At 54.4% G+C, this 14,352-nt stretch overlaps 5 protein-coding genes and 2 non-coding genes across 7 annotated transcripts; 2 read left to right on the forward strand and 5 right to left on the reverse strand.

The window, feature by feature from the left end:
* Window positions 1-38: 38 nt before the first annotated feature.
* EHS24_006926 (uncharacterized protein) lies at window positions 39-1,594 on the reverse strand (the record flags this gene model as incomplete). The annotated part of the gene is made up of 4 exons (XM_028622316.1): window positions 39-72; window positions 129-309; window positions 406-489; window positions 1,072-1,594. 4 exons carry the CDS (start codon window positions 1,592-1,594, stop codon window positions 39-41), a joined length of 822 nt encoding a protein of 273 aa, XP_028477208.1.
* A 2,105-nt stretch (window positions 1,595-3,699) lies between these two features.
* On the forward strand, window positions 3,700-4,292 carry EHS24_006927 (uncharacterized protein; the record flags this gene model as incomplete). The annotated part of the gene is made up of 3 exons (XM_028622317.1): window positions 3,700-3,750; window positions 3,797-3,975; window positions 4,052-4,292. 3 exons carry the CDS (start codon window positions 3,700-3,702, stop codon window positions 4,290-4,292), a joined length of 471 nt encoding a protein of 156 aa, XP_028477209.1.
* A 786-nt stretch (window positions 4,293-5,078) lies between these two features.
* EHS24_006928 lies at window positions 5,079-5,164 on the forward strand. The gene has a single exon. It is a non-coding gene; the product is annotated as a tRNA-Met (tRNA).
* A 476-nt stretch (window positions 5,165-5,640) lies between these two features.
* Window positions 5,641-5,948, reverse strand: EHS24_006929 (uncharacterized protein; the record flags this gene model as incomplete). The annotated part of the gene is made up of 3 exons (XM_028622318.1): window positions 5,641-5,734; window positions 5,775-5,844; window positions 5,894-5,948. The coding sequence occupies 3 exons, from the start codon at window positions 5,946-5,948 to the stop codon at window positions 5,641-5,643; spliced, it is 219 nt and encodes a 72-aa protein (XP_028477210.1).
* Window positions 5,949-8,721: 2,773 nt separating this feature from the next.
* On the reverse strand, window positions 8,722-9,295 carry EHS24_006930 (uncharacterized protein; the record flags this gene model as incomplete). Its single annotated transcript, XM_028622319.1, has 4 exons — window positions 8,722-8,761; window positions 8,816-8,963; window positions 9,010-9,100; window positions 9,146-9,295. The coding sequence occupies 4 exons, from the start codon at window positions 9,293-9,295 to the stop codon at window positions 8,722-8,724; spliced, it is 429 nt and encodes a 142-aa protein (XP_028477211.1).
* Window positions 9,296-11,349: 2,054 nt separating this feature from the next.
* On the reverse strand, window positions 11,350-11,448 carry EHS24_006931. The gene has a single exon. It is a non-coding gene; the product is annotated as a tRNA-Thr (tRNA).
* Window positions 11,449-11,567: 119 nt separating this feature from the next.
* On the reverse strand, window positions 11,568-14,273 carry EHS24_006932 (uncharacterized protein; the record flags this gene model as incomplete). The annotated part of the gene is made up of 9 exons (XM_028622320.1): window positions 11,568-11,595; window positions 11,722-11,797; window positions 11,863-11,959; window positions 12,011-12,206; window positions 12,495-12,639; window positions 12,702-12,883; window positions 13,531-13,684; window positions 13,740-13,851; window positions 13,896-14,273. The coding sequence occupies 9 exons, from the start codon at window positions 14,271-14,273 to the stop codon at window positions 11,568-11,570; spliced, it is 1,368 nt and encodes a 455-aa protein (XP_028477212.1).
* Between the last annotated feature and the right edge of the window lie 79 nt (window positions 14,274-14,352).

The raw sequence follows: 14,352 nt of genomic DNA on the forward strand, positions 1-14,352 counted from the left end.
TGTTTTTGCTGCGCGCGCATGGATATGGATACCATTGGCTACTGGCTGGACCTGGACTGGTGCACGACGATGCTAAACGGTCGCATGTTAGCTGCTTGCACGTGAAGAAAGAAAGCATCGCAGCTTACTCAAGGTCGCGATCTGCAACTGCCTCGCGGATGAGGATCATTATTTGTTCTTCAAACTCGCCATCCCACGCTGTCGCGCCGACCATCATGACGGTGGTACTTGGGCCCGCGCTCGATCCACTGGGACTGGTGGGGGCATCGTGGCTCTTCTTGCGGTCGATGTGCAGGCCAAAGGGATACACTGGGTGGGAACGTCAGCCACTCCCCACTGCACTGTAGCGTCTCACGAGGCTTCGTTCGATCGGTCGGGTCGGGGGGGTCGTGGGACGACACTCACTGCGTTCCTTGAACATGAACTGGTTTATCGCTACACAAAGCTTGTTCCAATGGTCGTCGGTGAGAAGGAGGGAGAATGAGAACTCTGTGACCTGTAACAGAGCATGTACGTCAGCATCACCGCGCTCGGCTACACCACTGCAGATGCGCGCGGATAGGCGAGGAATGCACAGAGGCTATGAACGACATGGAAGTTGGAGGGCGTGCCACGCCCATGTACCCCAGCTTCTGTCGCACGGGCGAGAAAACGAAACACGGCGAGGCAGAGGCGTGCCAGTTCGCAACTCTAATATAGCTCATAGACACCTGGGCCATTCTCGCACTTTCCAAAGAACTGGAGTTACGATAAGGATGGCTCCAGTGGAGGGGATAGGAAGTTTGCGGGACAGGCACATGCCAGTGTGTGGCATGTGCGAAAACCACAAGGCAACCAGTTGCACGCTAAGCAACCACACGCATTCCGCACCGACAGGCTCGTCGCCAGCCAGCTTGGGTTCGTGAAGAAGGGAAAGAAGGTACCGTCAACTGGGAGGTACTCGAGGTACGACCTATAGGGGGTCGCAGGGAGTAGACATCCCGATGAGGGATGTCAAGAAGGGGGTCTGGTAGGCTGCGCTGGCTCGGGAATCGAGCGGCTGGGAAAGGAACCAGGTCTCGCTCGGCGTACTAACACTTTCGGGGTACCCAGACGGATAGCATCCACTGCCATGGGACGGTTGTGCTGTTGCAGTTGCAGCGGTGGTCGTGGTGGTCATGAGAGGCAGCAGTGTGGGGGACACTTGTGTCTGTGCGGTGTAGTGGCGCCCATAACTCGAGTTTGGCCTAGAGTGCGGGCCGCTGACGACGTCAAAGTTGAGTGGCGACAGCAGACCCGGTTGCGGGCTGGCACCAATAATAGAATTTGCAGTCGATATCGGAGCGGCAAGAGCTGGAGGCGAAAAGGAGGATGGGTCACTGTAGACGCTCACTGGCGAGGGTAGCCCCAGCGGACTGTGGAGCCCGGGAGGACTGTGGAACCCCGGAGGACTGTGGACGGGAGGTGGTCCTACCTGCCGTGGGAGTGGTACCCCTACGGGAATAGCTCGTATGCTGCCGCTGGGATGGGCGACCGGCTCGCCGGTCTGTTGGGGACTGGCCTGTTGGTAGTGCTGATACCTGCTGTAGTAGTGGGTGTCAGGAGGGTAGGACATTGAACCAGTGTCCGCAAGCGATTGGCGGCGTGTGATGTGGTGATAGTGAAGAGCTGTCCAAGGGAGGAGCAGGGGTGGAACGATGAAAAGGTACAAAGAGCAAGAGAAATGACAGTGAACACAAAGGGCGAGGGAGCCGAAGATAGAAGGGGAATGCTGGGGTTGGAATGTACAATGTCGGGGAAGCTTCGAGAGAAGGAAGGTTGATGGCAGCGTCATCCCCTACATCCATGTCGAGGCTGCCTCACCGCTCACCACCTAGCCCCCAAGGCCGCCCACCCTACCCACCCGCCCACTCCCCCACCTACGTTCAGCTTCCAACATACCGGCGGTACACCACCAAAGGTGCTTTCGGTTGCACGGATGCGGGCAACATCGCCGACTTGCACATGCAAGGCACAGTGTGCAGCTTCTCACTTTGCGCCTCTTCCCCACCACTCCTGCCTTGGCCGCAGTTCTGGTCTGCTGCTCAGTTACTCCACGCCACGGCACCACGACCAATTCCAAAGAGTGGGTTCGTCAATTCGTCAACATTCTGGTCAATCCGCAATTGTGGGCAGAACGCCTCTGGCAATCCGCCACACCGGGCCACGTCACGACCTCCCAACCCATGAACCAAAGCACTCCAGAGTACCAGAGTATAGACTTAAAGATTCAAGCTGTTTGCCTCGCACTTTTTGGTTTTTACTCCCCCCGAGTCTTCACGAACGGGCCCCGCAAGGCTCCTGAATACACAGCCGAAGGCTTCCTTCACGCTTTCACACATGCAGTGCAGCCGGCCGCCGCATTGTTTTACCAGTCATCACCTTTGCCGCGGGTTGCATGACCTTTGCCGAGTGCCATGCCGACAGGGGCAGCGAGTCTCGCGCTGCCTCGCTGGTTACTCGCTCGAGAGATACACACCACACACCACACACCACACCTTGGCAACATCTTCACCTGACACGCCAAACGCCCGTTCCTCGCGGCGGTTGTTCCTCAAAATCAGAACGTCATCCTTCTTCTAGCGCCGCACACGGCAAAACTATACAGAACACAGGGCTTCTGTGGTTCACAGTTACAAGAGGCCTGGGTAAATATAGACGAACAGCGAGTCAGCTGTATGCACAAGCTGAAATATGCTGGTCTTGAGAACATCACAGGGGGTTCTTGGGTGTCGCGAGTACCACAATCCGGGAACTGGGAGACCGATGTGGCGGGACCATCACTCCTTGATTGACCTGAAACGATGTGTCAGCTGACCAGTTCCAAGCGAGCTCCATCCATAAGCTGAGACATAACCCACGCCCCATGTTGAGCGGTACTGTCTGTCCTGCGGCCTGCGGGCAACATTAGCCACACCGGAGCGAACCGAACTGGAACGCGTACGGCAATCTCACACGACGGGCGGCTGTCTCCACGAGAAGCGGGCGCAGGATTTGACGTGCTGTGCTCATCGTGGTCGTGTCCCGCACGATGGCTTGGCCTGCGCAGTCATGGGTGACCAAACAGTGCCTTTCACAAGAGCGATAAGCGAACAACGAGTCGAGCAGAGTGTGCAACGTGGAAACGAAACACCTGTTTGCAAGTCGGGTCCTCATTCCTTTCCCTGCAGTGGCTGACGAGAGTTTGCGCCACTGGCTATGTATGACTAATTAAATGGCGTGTACAGTGCCGTGTTGGCACCAGGCAGATGGGCAGAGTACATCACAACTGCAGCACCAGACGTTTCTGACTACGTGCCAGGAATGACCACGGCATTCAGAGACCGACCAACCGACCAACTGAAACGAGGATCTAATGCCTCCTGCAATAAGGAGCCTTAAAAGATTGTCAGTTTCCAACCCCAGTAGTTCCATCCTCTTGGGGTGAGATAAATGAACGACGTCTCTTCAAGTTGTCGGCACAGACTGTTCGTCAACTAGTAGGCTCAACAAACTACTGTAGACGCAACAAACTACTGTTTGTTCAACCAAAACTCGGGGTGGACCTCGCAGAAAACGACAGTGGCCCAAAAGAGATCAGGCGCGGTATGACGTCACGTTGCTTCCCGCTTCCCGCCTCCAGTTGTGCGGACCATCACGAACTCTTGAAACGCTCCACAACTTCATCCTTCACATCGTACAATGTCTGAACAACAAGAACAGCAGCCATCGCAGGTCTCAGGACAACTGAAGGTGAGTTCACTACCTGTTACTATAGGGTGAGACGGGCTGACGTCAGAATGCCCAAGGGGCCACATACCAAGCGGTGGGATCGGTCCTCCCTTCCTCCCTCGGCGGCGATGCCTGGGTTAGCGACGGGAAAGCGCTGTCGAGCCAGGGCCAGCAAGAAGTGGACGCGGCAAAGAGTGCGGCTGCCAAAGATGCGACTGTGGAAGCCGCCTCGGCCAAGGTCAAGTCGTGAGTCCTGTAAACATTTGACGTGCTGTAATGAGGGCAGCTTGTCCTCTGTGAATGTGACCCTGACCTTCTCCAGGACTTGGGGATACGTCACGGGAAACCAGGACCTCCAAACCAAGGGCAACGTCGAGAACGAGGAGGCACAGTGGAAGTACAAGCAGGCGACCAGTGACGGTGTGGCTACTGCGCCCGTCCCTTCGCTTGAGGGCGTAAAGGGCAAGATTGAGAGTGTTGCGGGCATGGTCACAGGTGACCAGTCAAAGCAGATGGAGGGCAACATGCGTGCAGAGAAGGCTGCCTGGAAGGATGGGGTGTAGCTACATAGTGAGAGACGCATGCCAGCCCGAGGTTGAGTCGGAGGCATGTAATGAAGGGCAAACATGGCACACATGCTTCATGGAGTACCTCGTGTCCAGTACCAGCTCCATTCTTGTCGTGCTGGGGATTTCAGTTTCCAGCTTTGGTCCTCGTCGTCGGCAGTATCCATCTCTGAAGCTTATCCTCGCTGGGCAATACGTCGTCCAAATGGCGGAAACTTCGCAACCTGTTTCCGCCTCAGACTTATCTGAGGCCGTGTCACGTAGGCACTCATGTGGGAGCGCCGCGAATGACTATCAACTCTTCCCCCCTGCGTTTATTGCCAGTGTCTAATGTCAAATCACCAAACAAAGAAAAAATCACAAAATTCAACGAAAACGACGTGATCTACCTCCCCTACCTACCTCCTCTTCCCACCTTCCCTTACAGCCCCCCTTCATGACCATGGTTTCTACTTGTTACAGCCAACCGGCTGCCATAGGGTTTGGCGAGAGGCGACTCGGGACATGTCTCCGCACAACGGAAGACCACGTGGACCATCGCTATGGCTTAGTGGGAAAGCGCCAGGCTCATACTACTGTTGTGATCACCTTCAAAGTGGACCGAAAAACCAAAATCACCCTCGCACTTTCGCATAACCAATCCAACAAGGAGGGACCTCACTGGTAACAGGAGGTAGCAAGACCTTTAGTTACGCCCCAAAGGAAACCGAGGCCCCAAGTCTGGCCATCTAGGTTGAGGTGTCGCGCCTTTTCTCCTCGTCATCCAGTTGAACAACATCGAACATCGCTATGGCTTAGTGGGAAAGCGCCAGGCTCATACTATCGTCCTGATAACCTGGAGATCCCTCGATCGAAACGAGGTGGCGATAGATATTCTTCTTTTGCCATTTCTGGGAGGTGGTGAGGATCACTGGGTGTCGAGCGGGAAGGCAAATGGTAGGTTGGTTGGCCGTGACCGGAAATATGCCGATATTCGTTTGAAATTCTGTCTTGTTGGTTGACGAAGGTCGGCCTCATTTGGACCAACAGGACTATAATGTACTGTATGTTGCCTTGTTATTCTTCTGCCCAGATATAACAGTCCATATAGTAGGCCCTTTGGCCGCAGATAGAAGGGAGGTATATCTGGATGAGTCGAAAGTCATTCAGTGCTGACATGGCTTGTTCGACCAGCCTCTGCGATTTCTATAGTTACATATTTGCATGCTACAGTACGCACTGCAAATACACTGTGCTATACTGACTATCAAAACAGTATGTATGATGGTCACGAAATGGGACCTCCAGTGTAAGTGAGCCGTCAGAGGTGTATTGAGGATTGTGTGGAGGGAGCCTGGGCGAGGAACTAGGGGAGATCCGACAGGTTCTTCGGTTCGGAGCCGTCCCCAGGCCCGCAACGTCCGTCCACCTCCTCACCTCGGCCGGGGGTGCGCATCTCACTGGCCGTCAGATTATGTTCTGCTGAAATGGAGAACTTACGTGACGAATCTGCCACAGTAGTCGCAGATCGCTGTTCGGGCGCAGGGGTGCCAGACAGCCTGGCAAAGGGCTGGGGTGAGTGTCAGCAGTTGAGCTGGACGATAAGGCTGGAAACTCACTCCCGCGGTTGACCCCAAAGGCATCTCCATCACACTCGATTCTGGAGGAGTCCATGTCTTGGAGTCCTTGATGTTGACTGGTTTTGAACGAGTTCGAGGGAGTAGTTAGGTGGTGTGGGATACGGGGATGTTGAGAGAGAGAGACGCGTGACGCGATGTTTTATGGTATTTTCTTATCTGGTCCCGATAGACTCTCCCGACTGGCCCACGCTGCACGAGTGTCACCAACTCCACAGTACACAGCCGATGGTCCTTTGCACTCAGCTTCTCGCACCGACCTTGAGAATTGGGATCTTTGGCTGAGCTTGGCTCCGCTCGATATGGGTCTGGCCCATTTTTACGTTTCCTCCGCCGTCGTTGGGATACAAGATACATACCTACTCCGCGGCAAGAACAATAGTCGATCGTGGGGCTGTGGCAGTGCGTTTTCCCATGGAACCTGCCACACAGGCCCTCCTGGCCACAGCCCCAGTTGTGTTCCTTGCTTGGCACGTTAGCTTCACGACAATTACTCAATTTGGCTCCAAGCACCTCATGTGGACTTCATCCACCGGAGCAGTCCGGTCACCATGAATGCTCTCAACACCGCCATCAAAGGCCCCGTTGATGTTCCCGCAGAACCTGATATCGCACGCTTCCATAAAGGTATACAAGTGTTGGAATGGGGGCACGACCGCAGATCATCCGGTTGCACTCGCAGCCGTCCTGCCTGTTCACCGGCACCACTTGGGCAACACCCATCTAAAGGACGAAAGCCTATCGCGTTCTAGCGATCGAGAGAGCCTCTATCAAGATACCGCGATAGGGTCCCGAAGCAATGGGAGGAGAATAGACGTCATTGTGTGTGTGAATACATTTGTGCACTCGTCGATCTCAAATGCACGGTACAGCCCCACTGATCCACGGACGCGGTAAGACTTGTCTGGAAGCACCTTTCCTGATGTCCAGACACCATGACCATGATGTCAGAGTTCGGATGCAGGCTACATCATTAACCCCGAATGGTTGTTTGAACCCGAAATCCGACGCCACACATGCACACATGCTTCTTGGGCCGTACACGGAAGTATGTACCCCTCCAGTGCGTCTTCCTACTACCTGGTAAGTGTTTGGGAACAATCCCGGAGCGATCCGGAGATCCAGAAACGCCTTACCTCATTTATAAGCGTGTGAAGTTCTTCAATTCGGTGAGGCGTGGGGGCGGATGCCGGTGGTCCGGCCAGTCGGAGAATGCCGCGAACAAGAGGACCCTCCCTCGTTGCTCTTAGTGAGAGGAATGATCCCACTATGCCAATATAGGGGTTGATGTGTCTGAGGAGAGAGCGATGGTGAGCTTCCATAAAGCAGCTTGAATGGTCAGTGTCTATACAGTTCGGAAACCTCGAATTTGGTGATCGGCGGATCTGTGGCAAGTATGGCACTCTTGTTCCACAACAATGACTGGCTGCCGCTGCCTGGGGGCCACAAACATGAGACACATTCCTCCTGCCTCTGATAAATTAGTGCCGTAAATATCATGGTACGTTAAGGTTACGCCGACGGGATCCGCCACCTTTGCGAAGTTTACAGGAAGGACCTTCCACTTCACTTAGTTTACACCCTTAGATCCTCGCTTTTAAACAGGAATACAGAGGGATGCCATCTATGGGCTGCACCTCCGCAGTCCTACTGTGAATGGCGCTCCCCTGTTCCCACCAAGTTCTCACCAGCGTCTTTCCTTCTTGGGCGAATTCAGTATTGACTCCGTGGGCCAAGCTTCTTGTGGCACACGGGTGAGACAATAGTCACGCTGGAATCATTTCGGCGAGCGACGATCATACATCAAACCCGAAAACTGGATCAAGCATAGGCTCGCTTCAACGCACCTGAAATGCATAGTGTGCATCGCATGGGGATCTCTCAGTGAAGTTGCTTTCCGTCATGACAGTTCAATCTTACAATATGTATGCTTCGAGCAGGACGGTCTGCGCTAGAGTTTGTTTGACGCAGTGCATGTACGCCATTATTTCCAATCAAGTCGGTCATAATAGTGACTGTTAGTGCTTCAATATGCCTGCCTGTGCTTCAATGTCATATATGCCGTCATAGACTTTAGTTAAGCATTGCCAACATCAGCATACAACATATTTTAAGATGCACGCGACAACGGCCAACAAAAAAAGGCTGACTCGCAGTCGACGGGCTAGGGGCGTGGGACGTGCGACCCGCCACCGCCACCCAGAGGCGCGAAGAAGCATTGGGCCGCATGCACTGTCTCGCGCCTGCTCTTTCGTGGGAAGCGGGGATCGGGGGAGAAAGGTGAAGCACTGAATGTGAAGGGGAACGGAAAAGAGGGTCAACGACGCGCCTACGGCCGTGGCAAGTTCGGGGTCATGGGCGTGCCATGGGGTCCCGCACTATCGTAGGCACGCTCGACTTCAGCATACAGTTGCTGCGAGTTTGGTTATTCGTCGTATACAGTGGACTTTTGCGTTGCCGGGGTCTGGTACTGTATGCCAATATTGACGGGTGGCGACAGTCTTGTCAATTCCTTGCTCAAATCACTAGGTTGCAAGACACAGCTGTTCAAGACAAATCTCCATCGTGTCAAGGTCGTTATCAAGCAGTACAGTGTATACACAACTACGATAGAGAAAGCTGAGGCAGAGCGACTTGGCGCCATCGCTTGAGCAGTGATGCGCATATTCTGTCGGATGACCATCAGCTAGCATCGGAAGCTAGTGATGGTGGCTGTCACTGGCTCACTGGGGAGTCATTCCGACACATCCCGAGAAGGAGAGCGTCTGATCGTCTCAAACAACGGAGGAGTCACCCTCGTTGTTTGTCAATCATTCGTAGGCGTAGGTTTGGATTTTGATCTCCCTGCCACTAACCATTGCATCAGCAATGGCCCCAGTACAAAAGATTCCTGGTGGTACTTACCTCCATCTCATTCCCCAGCTGGTGAACAGCTCGTAGAGCAGCTCGTTGATGTCGCTTTCGAACTTGCCGCAGTACTCCGTGGGGGTCATGAGATGTATCAGAGTCTTGCCGCCGTGCTTGACCTCGTTGCGAATCTCGAACACGGGATCTGAGTGTGTGTTAGTGGATGGGTAGAGGCAATGATGAACACCCACAGCCATTGCTGATCATCGCCATGCGGAGGCGGCGCTCAAGCTGAGCCCACTGTTGGGTGTTAGGCACCCACTTGATGGTGAACGTCGTGCGCTGAGAAGAGTTAGCTCTGGCTATTGGGGACGGTTGGTCACTCACCATCTGTTGGGTAGCTGGACATTCAGGTGGGCGGTACTTCGCCGGATAGTGCTCGTAGTGACGAGTGTGAGGGTGGTTCATCACTCCACGTGGAATGACACCGGGTGCGTGTTGGTGAAGACCAAGGACGGGGAGGTGACCCGGGTACATAGGTGGCGAGGGGTGGGTCGGCATGGGGACACCCCACACTGGCTGCTGGTGATGATACTGGTGAAGGAACATGACAAGAAAGTTGTGCGATGGGGATGGGGGTGATGGGTCGCCGTCGGTGCTTTATACTCTCTCTTCCACCCGCCAGCGGGTCTGCCGACAATGTCACCCCGGTGCTGTACAGCCTCCACCAGCTGACTTCTGGCATGTCCCAGGGACACACTCCGCCTGGGGATCGTCCAGGGCTTTTAGAAAGCGACGCCAGCACTCCTCTCCGCTTCGGGCGGTCCTCCGTCCACCCCGCGACTCCGTATGTGGACTGGAAACGAGTACCGCTGGGACTCGGAGGCCGCCACCAGGGCAGTGTTTGTGCCTCCTACCGGGGTTCGTGCGGGGAAAGTGAGCGATTTTGTTTATCGGCCTTGTCCGTTGTGTTCGGTACACGGCTCCTCCCCTGTGCATGACAGATGGCCAGTGTATCCTACGCACTCTTTCTGGTACGTGGAGTGTGATGCCCATCGTATGAGCCTCGGAGTCCCACGATATGGCCGCCGGAGATGGGAATGTCTATCTGCAAACAAGTGACAGCACTGGCAATTGGTGAACTGGGCCGAGCAGACCTGCCGGCGGCACGGTCCGATTTTGGCGAGGCAGACAGCCTGCAGCCTGTCGCTTTCAAGAACCTCAGTCAAAACGCCACCGCCACCAATCTTCATACCGGACGGACCCCACCGCTTCCCAGACCGTACCGGTCAGGTTACTTATATGGGAGGCCACGTTGAATATACAGATACGCAGCCCTTGCCCTATTATGACGGTACACTCATTCTTGACACGTTGCAAATCCGGCGGCCGGTGAACATGTGTCAAGAGGTTTGCTTCTCCCAGTGCGCCAGTACGCCTTGCCACACTACGCTGGGCCTGTGGATGCGGCCGTACCGCCCTGCCCCACCTTCTTGGAACGGCCGGGAAGCTCCGTGTCTGCATACATGCTCCCTTATTCTTATCAACTCATCGGGAGAGCAGGCTCCGGGCCGTTGAAGGTGACAAGAAGACTTGTAAGCATCATCCGCTGGTCCATCATTCCACTGGAGCATTAGCTGCAACGTTGGTATCTCCCAACTGGCCACGTTCTCTACCAGCTGGTCCCGACGCTATCGGGGTTGGCTTGAAGGCGATGACTCAATTCACTGCCTTGGCCAGCTACCATCAGCAGGTGAGACACGGGTGGCGGCAAACGTTGTTGGCCGATCTCTCGAGCATGTCGCAAACCATTCGAGTCGATACATACAGTATTGCAGCTCCGCCAGTTACACTAGCATGAGAAGGATACGATGCATGGAGACAGTCGCTCTCTCATCGTGTGGCTGCGTCGGCCTCAACGCCGGGCAGCATTGCGTCACCGGGGACCACCGGGGTGAGATGCATGAAGGGGATTTACTGCTGCGGCATTTGGGTGAATGAGGTGCGTTCCTACTCATCGTGTCTCACCTTGACTTCCAGAAGTCGTTGTTGTGGCGTCAGATGTACACACACGGGTGGCAAAAGCGGTCGAAACGGCCGCTCATCCGTAGCCACCACTGTCTCCCAGCATCGTTGTTTACATCAAATACCGTTATGTTGGCTGGAGCAGGGACATGACGCTTGTGTTGTTGACATTCTCGTCCCCACTCCTTCGCAACGCACACCACCCCAAGTGTTCAGTTCAGCAGCACAAATACCTGAACGAACATACAGTGCGGATCGGTAAACTAGCAGCTCCACATATGCAGCTCTCAATACAACATGAAACGAACCCACAATGAAACGTATCCGCCACATCTCGTGCGCACATGGCAATCGGCGCTTATATGCGCGTCGGGATCTGAATTTCGTCAGATTTTCGCTGAATTTTCGGTTTATTCCGTCGCATCTTTCATTTCACCACCTGTGGCGCATTTGGAACACCATGTGCCCGCCCATTCCACACCCCCGATATGTATGACCGTACACAGTCACAAAGTGCATCGTCTGCTTGTCACAGCCGCCAAAAAAGAACGCTCGAGACGTCGTACTGCCTTCTACCCGAATTGAACGGGTGACCCTTTCATCGTAGTAGTGATATGGTGATCACGAGTACTAGTGAAAAATTCTAACCACTGAACTAAGAAGGCCAGCACGTTCACTCACTCCATTGTAGACTGAGATACAGAAGCTCTGAGCCTCGGCCCGTTATCGATATTCTTCTGAATATTCACATTTTTCGTCCCAGACACCTCCATTGCACCTTCACTCAACGCTGGCGTGTCGTAATTTTGGGGCTGCAGTGTCAACCTCTAATGTGCAGACCGTTCAAGACAAGACCGTACCAGCTTCCAGGAAAGAGGGCACCCAAAAGGCTGCGGAGTTCGCTGTCTATCGTGGCTGGCCAGACTTGACCGGCTGACCTGTTGATATAGCCGACAAACATGATCGCCAGAGTGGCCTTGTCGATATAGGTCTTCCACTGGGGGTAGAGAAGGTCTATCAGATACAATCAGCGTCAGCGGCAGTGCACCCCAAGTCGACTGGTGTGCTGTTTCACGTACCTTGTACCGCGCGCATAGACTTTATCTGATTCTCAATGTGCCCCAGGTCCATTGCCGTGAGGTCACAGTTATGGCGTTCAAAGTATACCATGGCGCCCTAACTGTGAGCTAGAGCAGCTCAACGGTGACGGTGCTGATAGAAACATACGACAAATGACGCCTTGACACTATTGGCTGAGCCCTGCGTGCTCGAGCTCTTCGAGTGAGCGGCGTCTTCGGCGCTCTTCAAGTCGCTATCGGAAGTGTTTGGACTTGAGACTTGGAACTCGAACGGTTGGTCGATTTGCTGGCCGGGGACATCTTCGTAGTTGGGCTTCCCATCCGGGGGATCGTTGAAGGCACCACTGTGGAAGTCGTTGCTGTACTGGTATACTATGTTGTCGTTGGAGAGGAGCGAGAGGGAATTGTTCAGTTAGAAACAGGAAAGCAAGAACAAAGCTCAAAGAGAATGTTCTGGTTATAATGACGGCTAGATGATGATGGGTGATGGCAGATGGCAGATAATACCAAGAAAAGGCCCATGTTCGCCCCCACGTACACATGCTACCTGTCGCTGCGGATTCTACCATGTTCAATGAGGGACCTCCAGTAACTCCCATGGGAAGACGCTTTTATAGCCCGACGTGACGTACATGGTATCCCGAAGTCCCACGCCCCTCGGACATCCTTGGTTGAGGCGTGGTAGTTCTTCTCCTTCGATGGCACACAGGTAGCACCAAAACGCACCCATTGTAGCATTTGCCACCCATGACCGACTGGCAAACGAAAAGTGTGCCACTTTCATTATTCAGATCGGAAGTTTTGGCCGAACCGCCAAAGTGGCAGTAGTCGGCACCCACCATGCTTCAATCCTCCGCACTGTCCCAACTCGTCCAACACCTTCTTCCAACCTTCCCAAACCTCAAAAAGGACGGTTTGGGAGGCAATGAAGCCCCTGATGACGAGAGTGGGATTCGAACCCACGTCCGAAGACTGCGGATGAGCAACTTCCATCTCAAGATGATGAGGAGGAGTGAAACACCTTAACACAGCGCCTTAGACCGCTCGGCCATCTCGCCGAGTACGTTGCTTGGGCTGCAGCTAGACATATGACCATGTGTTCATTCTGGAGACCTGTTGAGATTACGTAACCACTTGCGCCACTGCAGTGTGGCACCGAGCTGACCGGAGAACGAGGGTACTGCACCAATGCTGCTCTTTCTGCTTCTTCATTGTCCTCGTGCTTCTCTGTAGTGCTCGGGCCTCCCTTCTGTGTGCATATAAGCAGCTCTGTAGACGCCTATGCATCCCCATCCTCTTCTGAAAGACAAACTGCCAGCTTAAGACCATCGGTCTCGGGCGCTAAACGGCATCAAATCCCAACAGAGACCTCCTTCTTCCCTTGCAGGCTCGTTGCACAACTGACGCATGTAGGGAAGGGGAAGGTCAAGGCAGGACGTCGGAGGTATCCATCATCCCACTATGGAAAGCGGGGTATTCCGCCACAACAAGTCGTTTTCATCAATCATCCACATGCGACCCTTTCATGGATGCTATTCAGCCCCTCCGACTCTCTGCTGATCACTTGTCGTGTACGTGTTTTTGAATGGGCACTTAAAAACGAATGCGCACCTGGGGGCTGTTCGTCACTCAACGACTATTCCACTGCGCATAGGCATCCACACTCACCGACATCCAGGCACAATCATGGGGAGGTTATTGTGCAGCTCAGAGTCAACCCTGACCTTCCAGCTTGCAACCTTAGACGCCTCCAGGTGCCCGCCGAAGATGATACCAGGCGCATAGCTCTCGTTGCACGTCTCCCACTTGGGATTGTTGAGCTCTGATGACCGTGTCAGTTTGAGAAACGATGTATGCTCAAGATGATCTGCACCCACCACTGACGCCAGGAAGCTGCTTGATCGCCTCCCAGATGGCTGCCAGCTGACCGTCACTCAGCTGCAGGGGGCCCATCTGCCCAAAAGGACGGCAGAAGTGGATGATGCCACCCTAGTTTGTTAGAACCTCCTGCAAATGTATAATGGAAGACTCACAACAAAGGCCAAACTGTAGTTACCACCTGCCTGAGGCTGGGCCGCGCCACCGCCGTAGCTGGTACCGCCAGCGTGAGGGTTACCGCCACCCCCATAAACGGGACCCATAGTGGGGTAATCAGAGGGGCCCATACCCATACGCAGGCCACGCATGCCAGGAATCTCTGGCATATACGGCATCTGTGCACCTCCCATGCCACCCATCGGCATCGGGGACATGGCGGTGGCATACTGGTGCGTTCCAGCAGGGCTGGCGGTACCCGGGTAGCCGCCACCCATGCCACCATAAGCAGCTATATGGGGCCCGGGGTAACCATAAGCGGCATACGGCATGCCTGGGTATCCACCGGCGCCAGGCATACCCCACGGATAAGCCATCTTGTCGGTGTAAGGTGGTGTTTGATGTACAAGGAAGAAAGGGGGGTTTTTTTTTTTGGTGAGGTGAGGTTTGGCGGCT

This window comes from Apiotrichum porosum, assembly GCF_003942205.1.
Source record: "Apiotrichum porosum strain DSM 27194 chromosome Unknown scaffold_4, whole genome shotgun sequence".
NCBI lineage: Eukaryota > Fungi > Basidiomycota > Tremellomycetes > Trichosporonales > Trichosporonaceae > Apiotrichum > Apiotrichum porosum.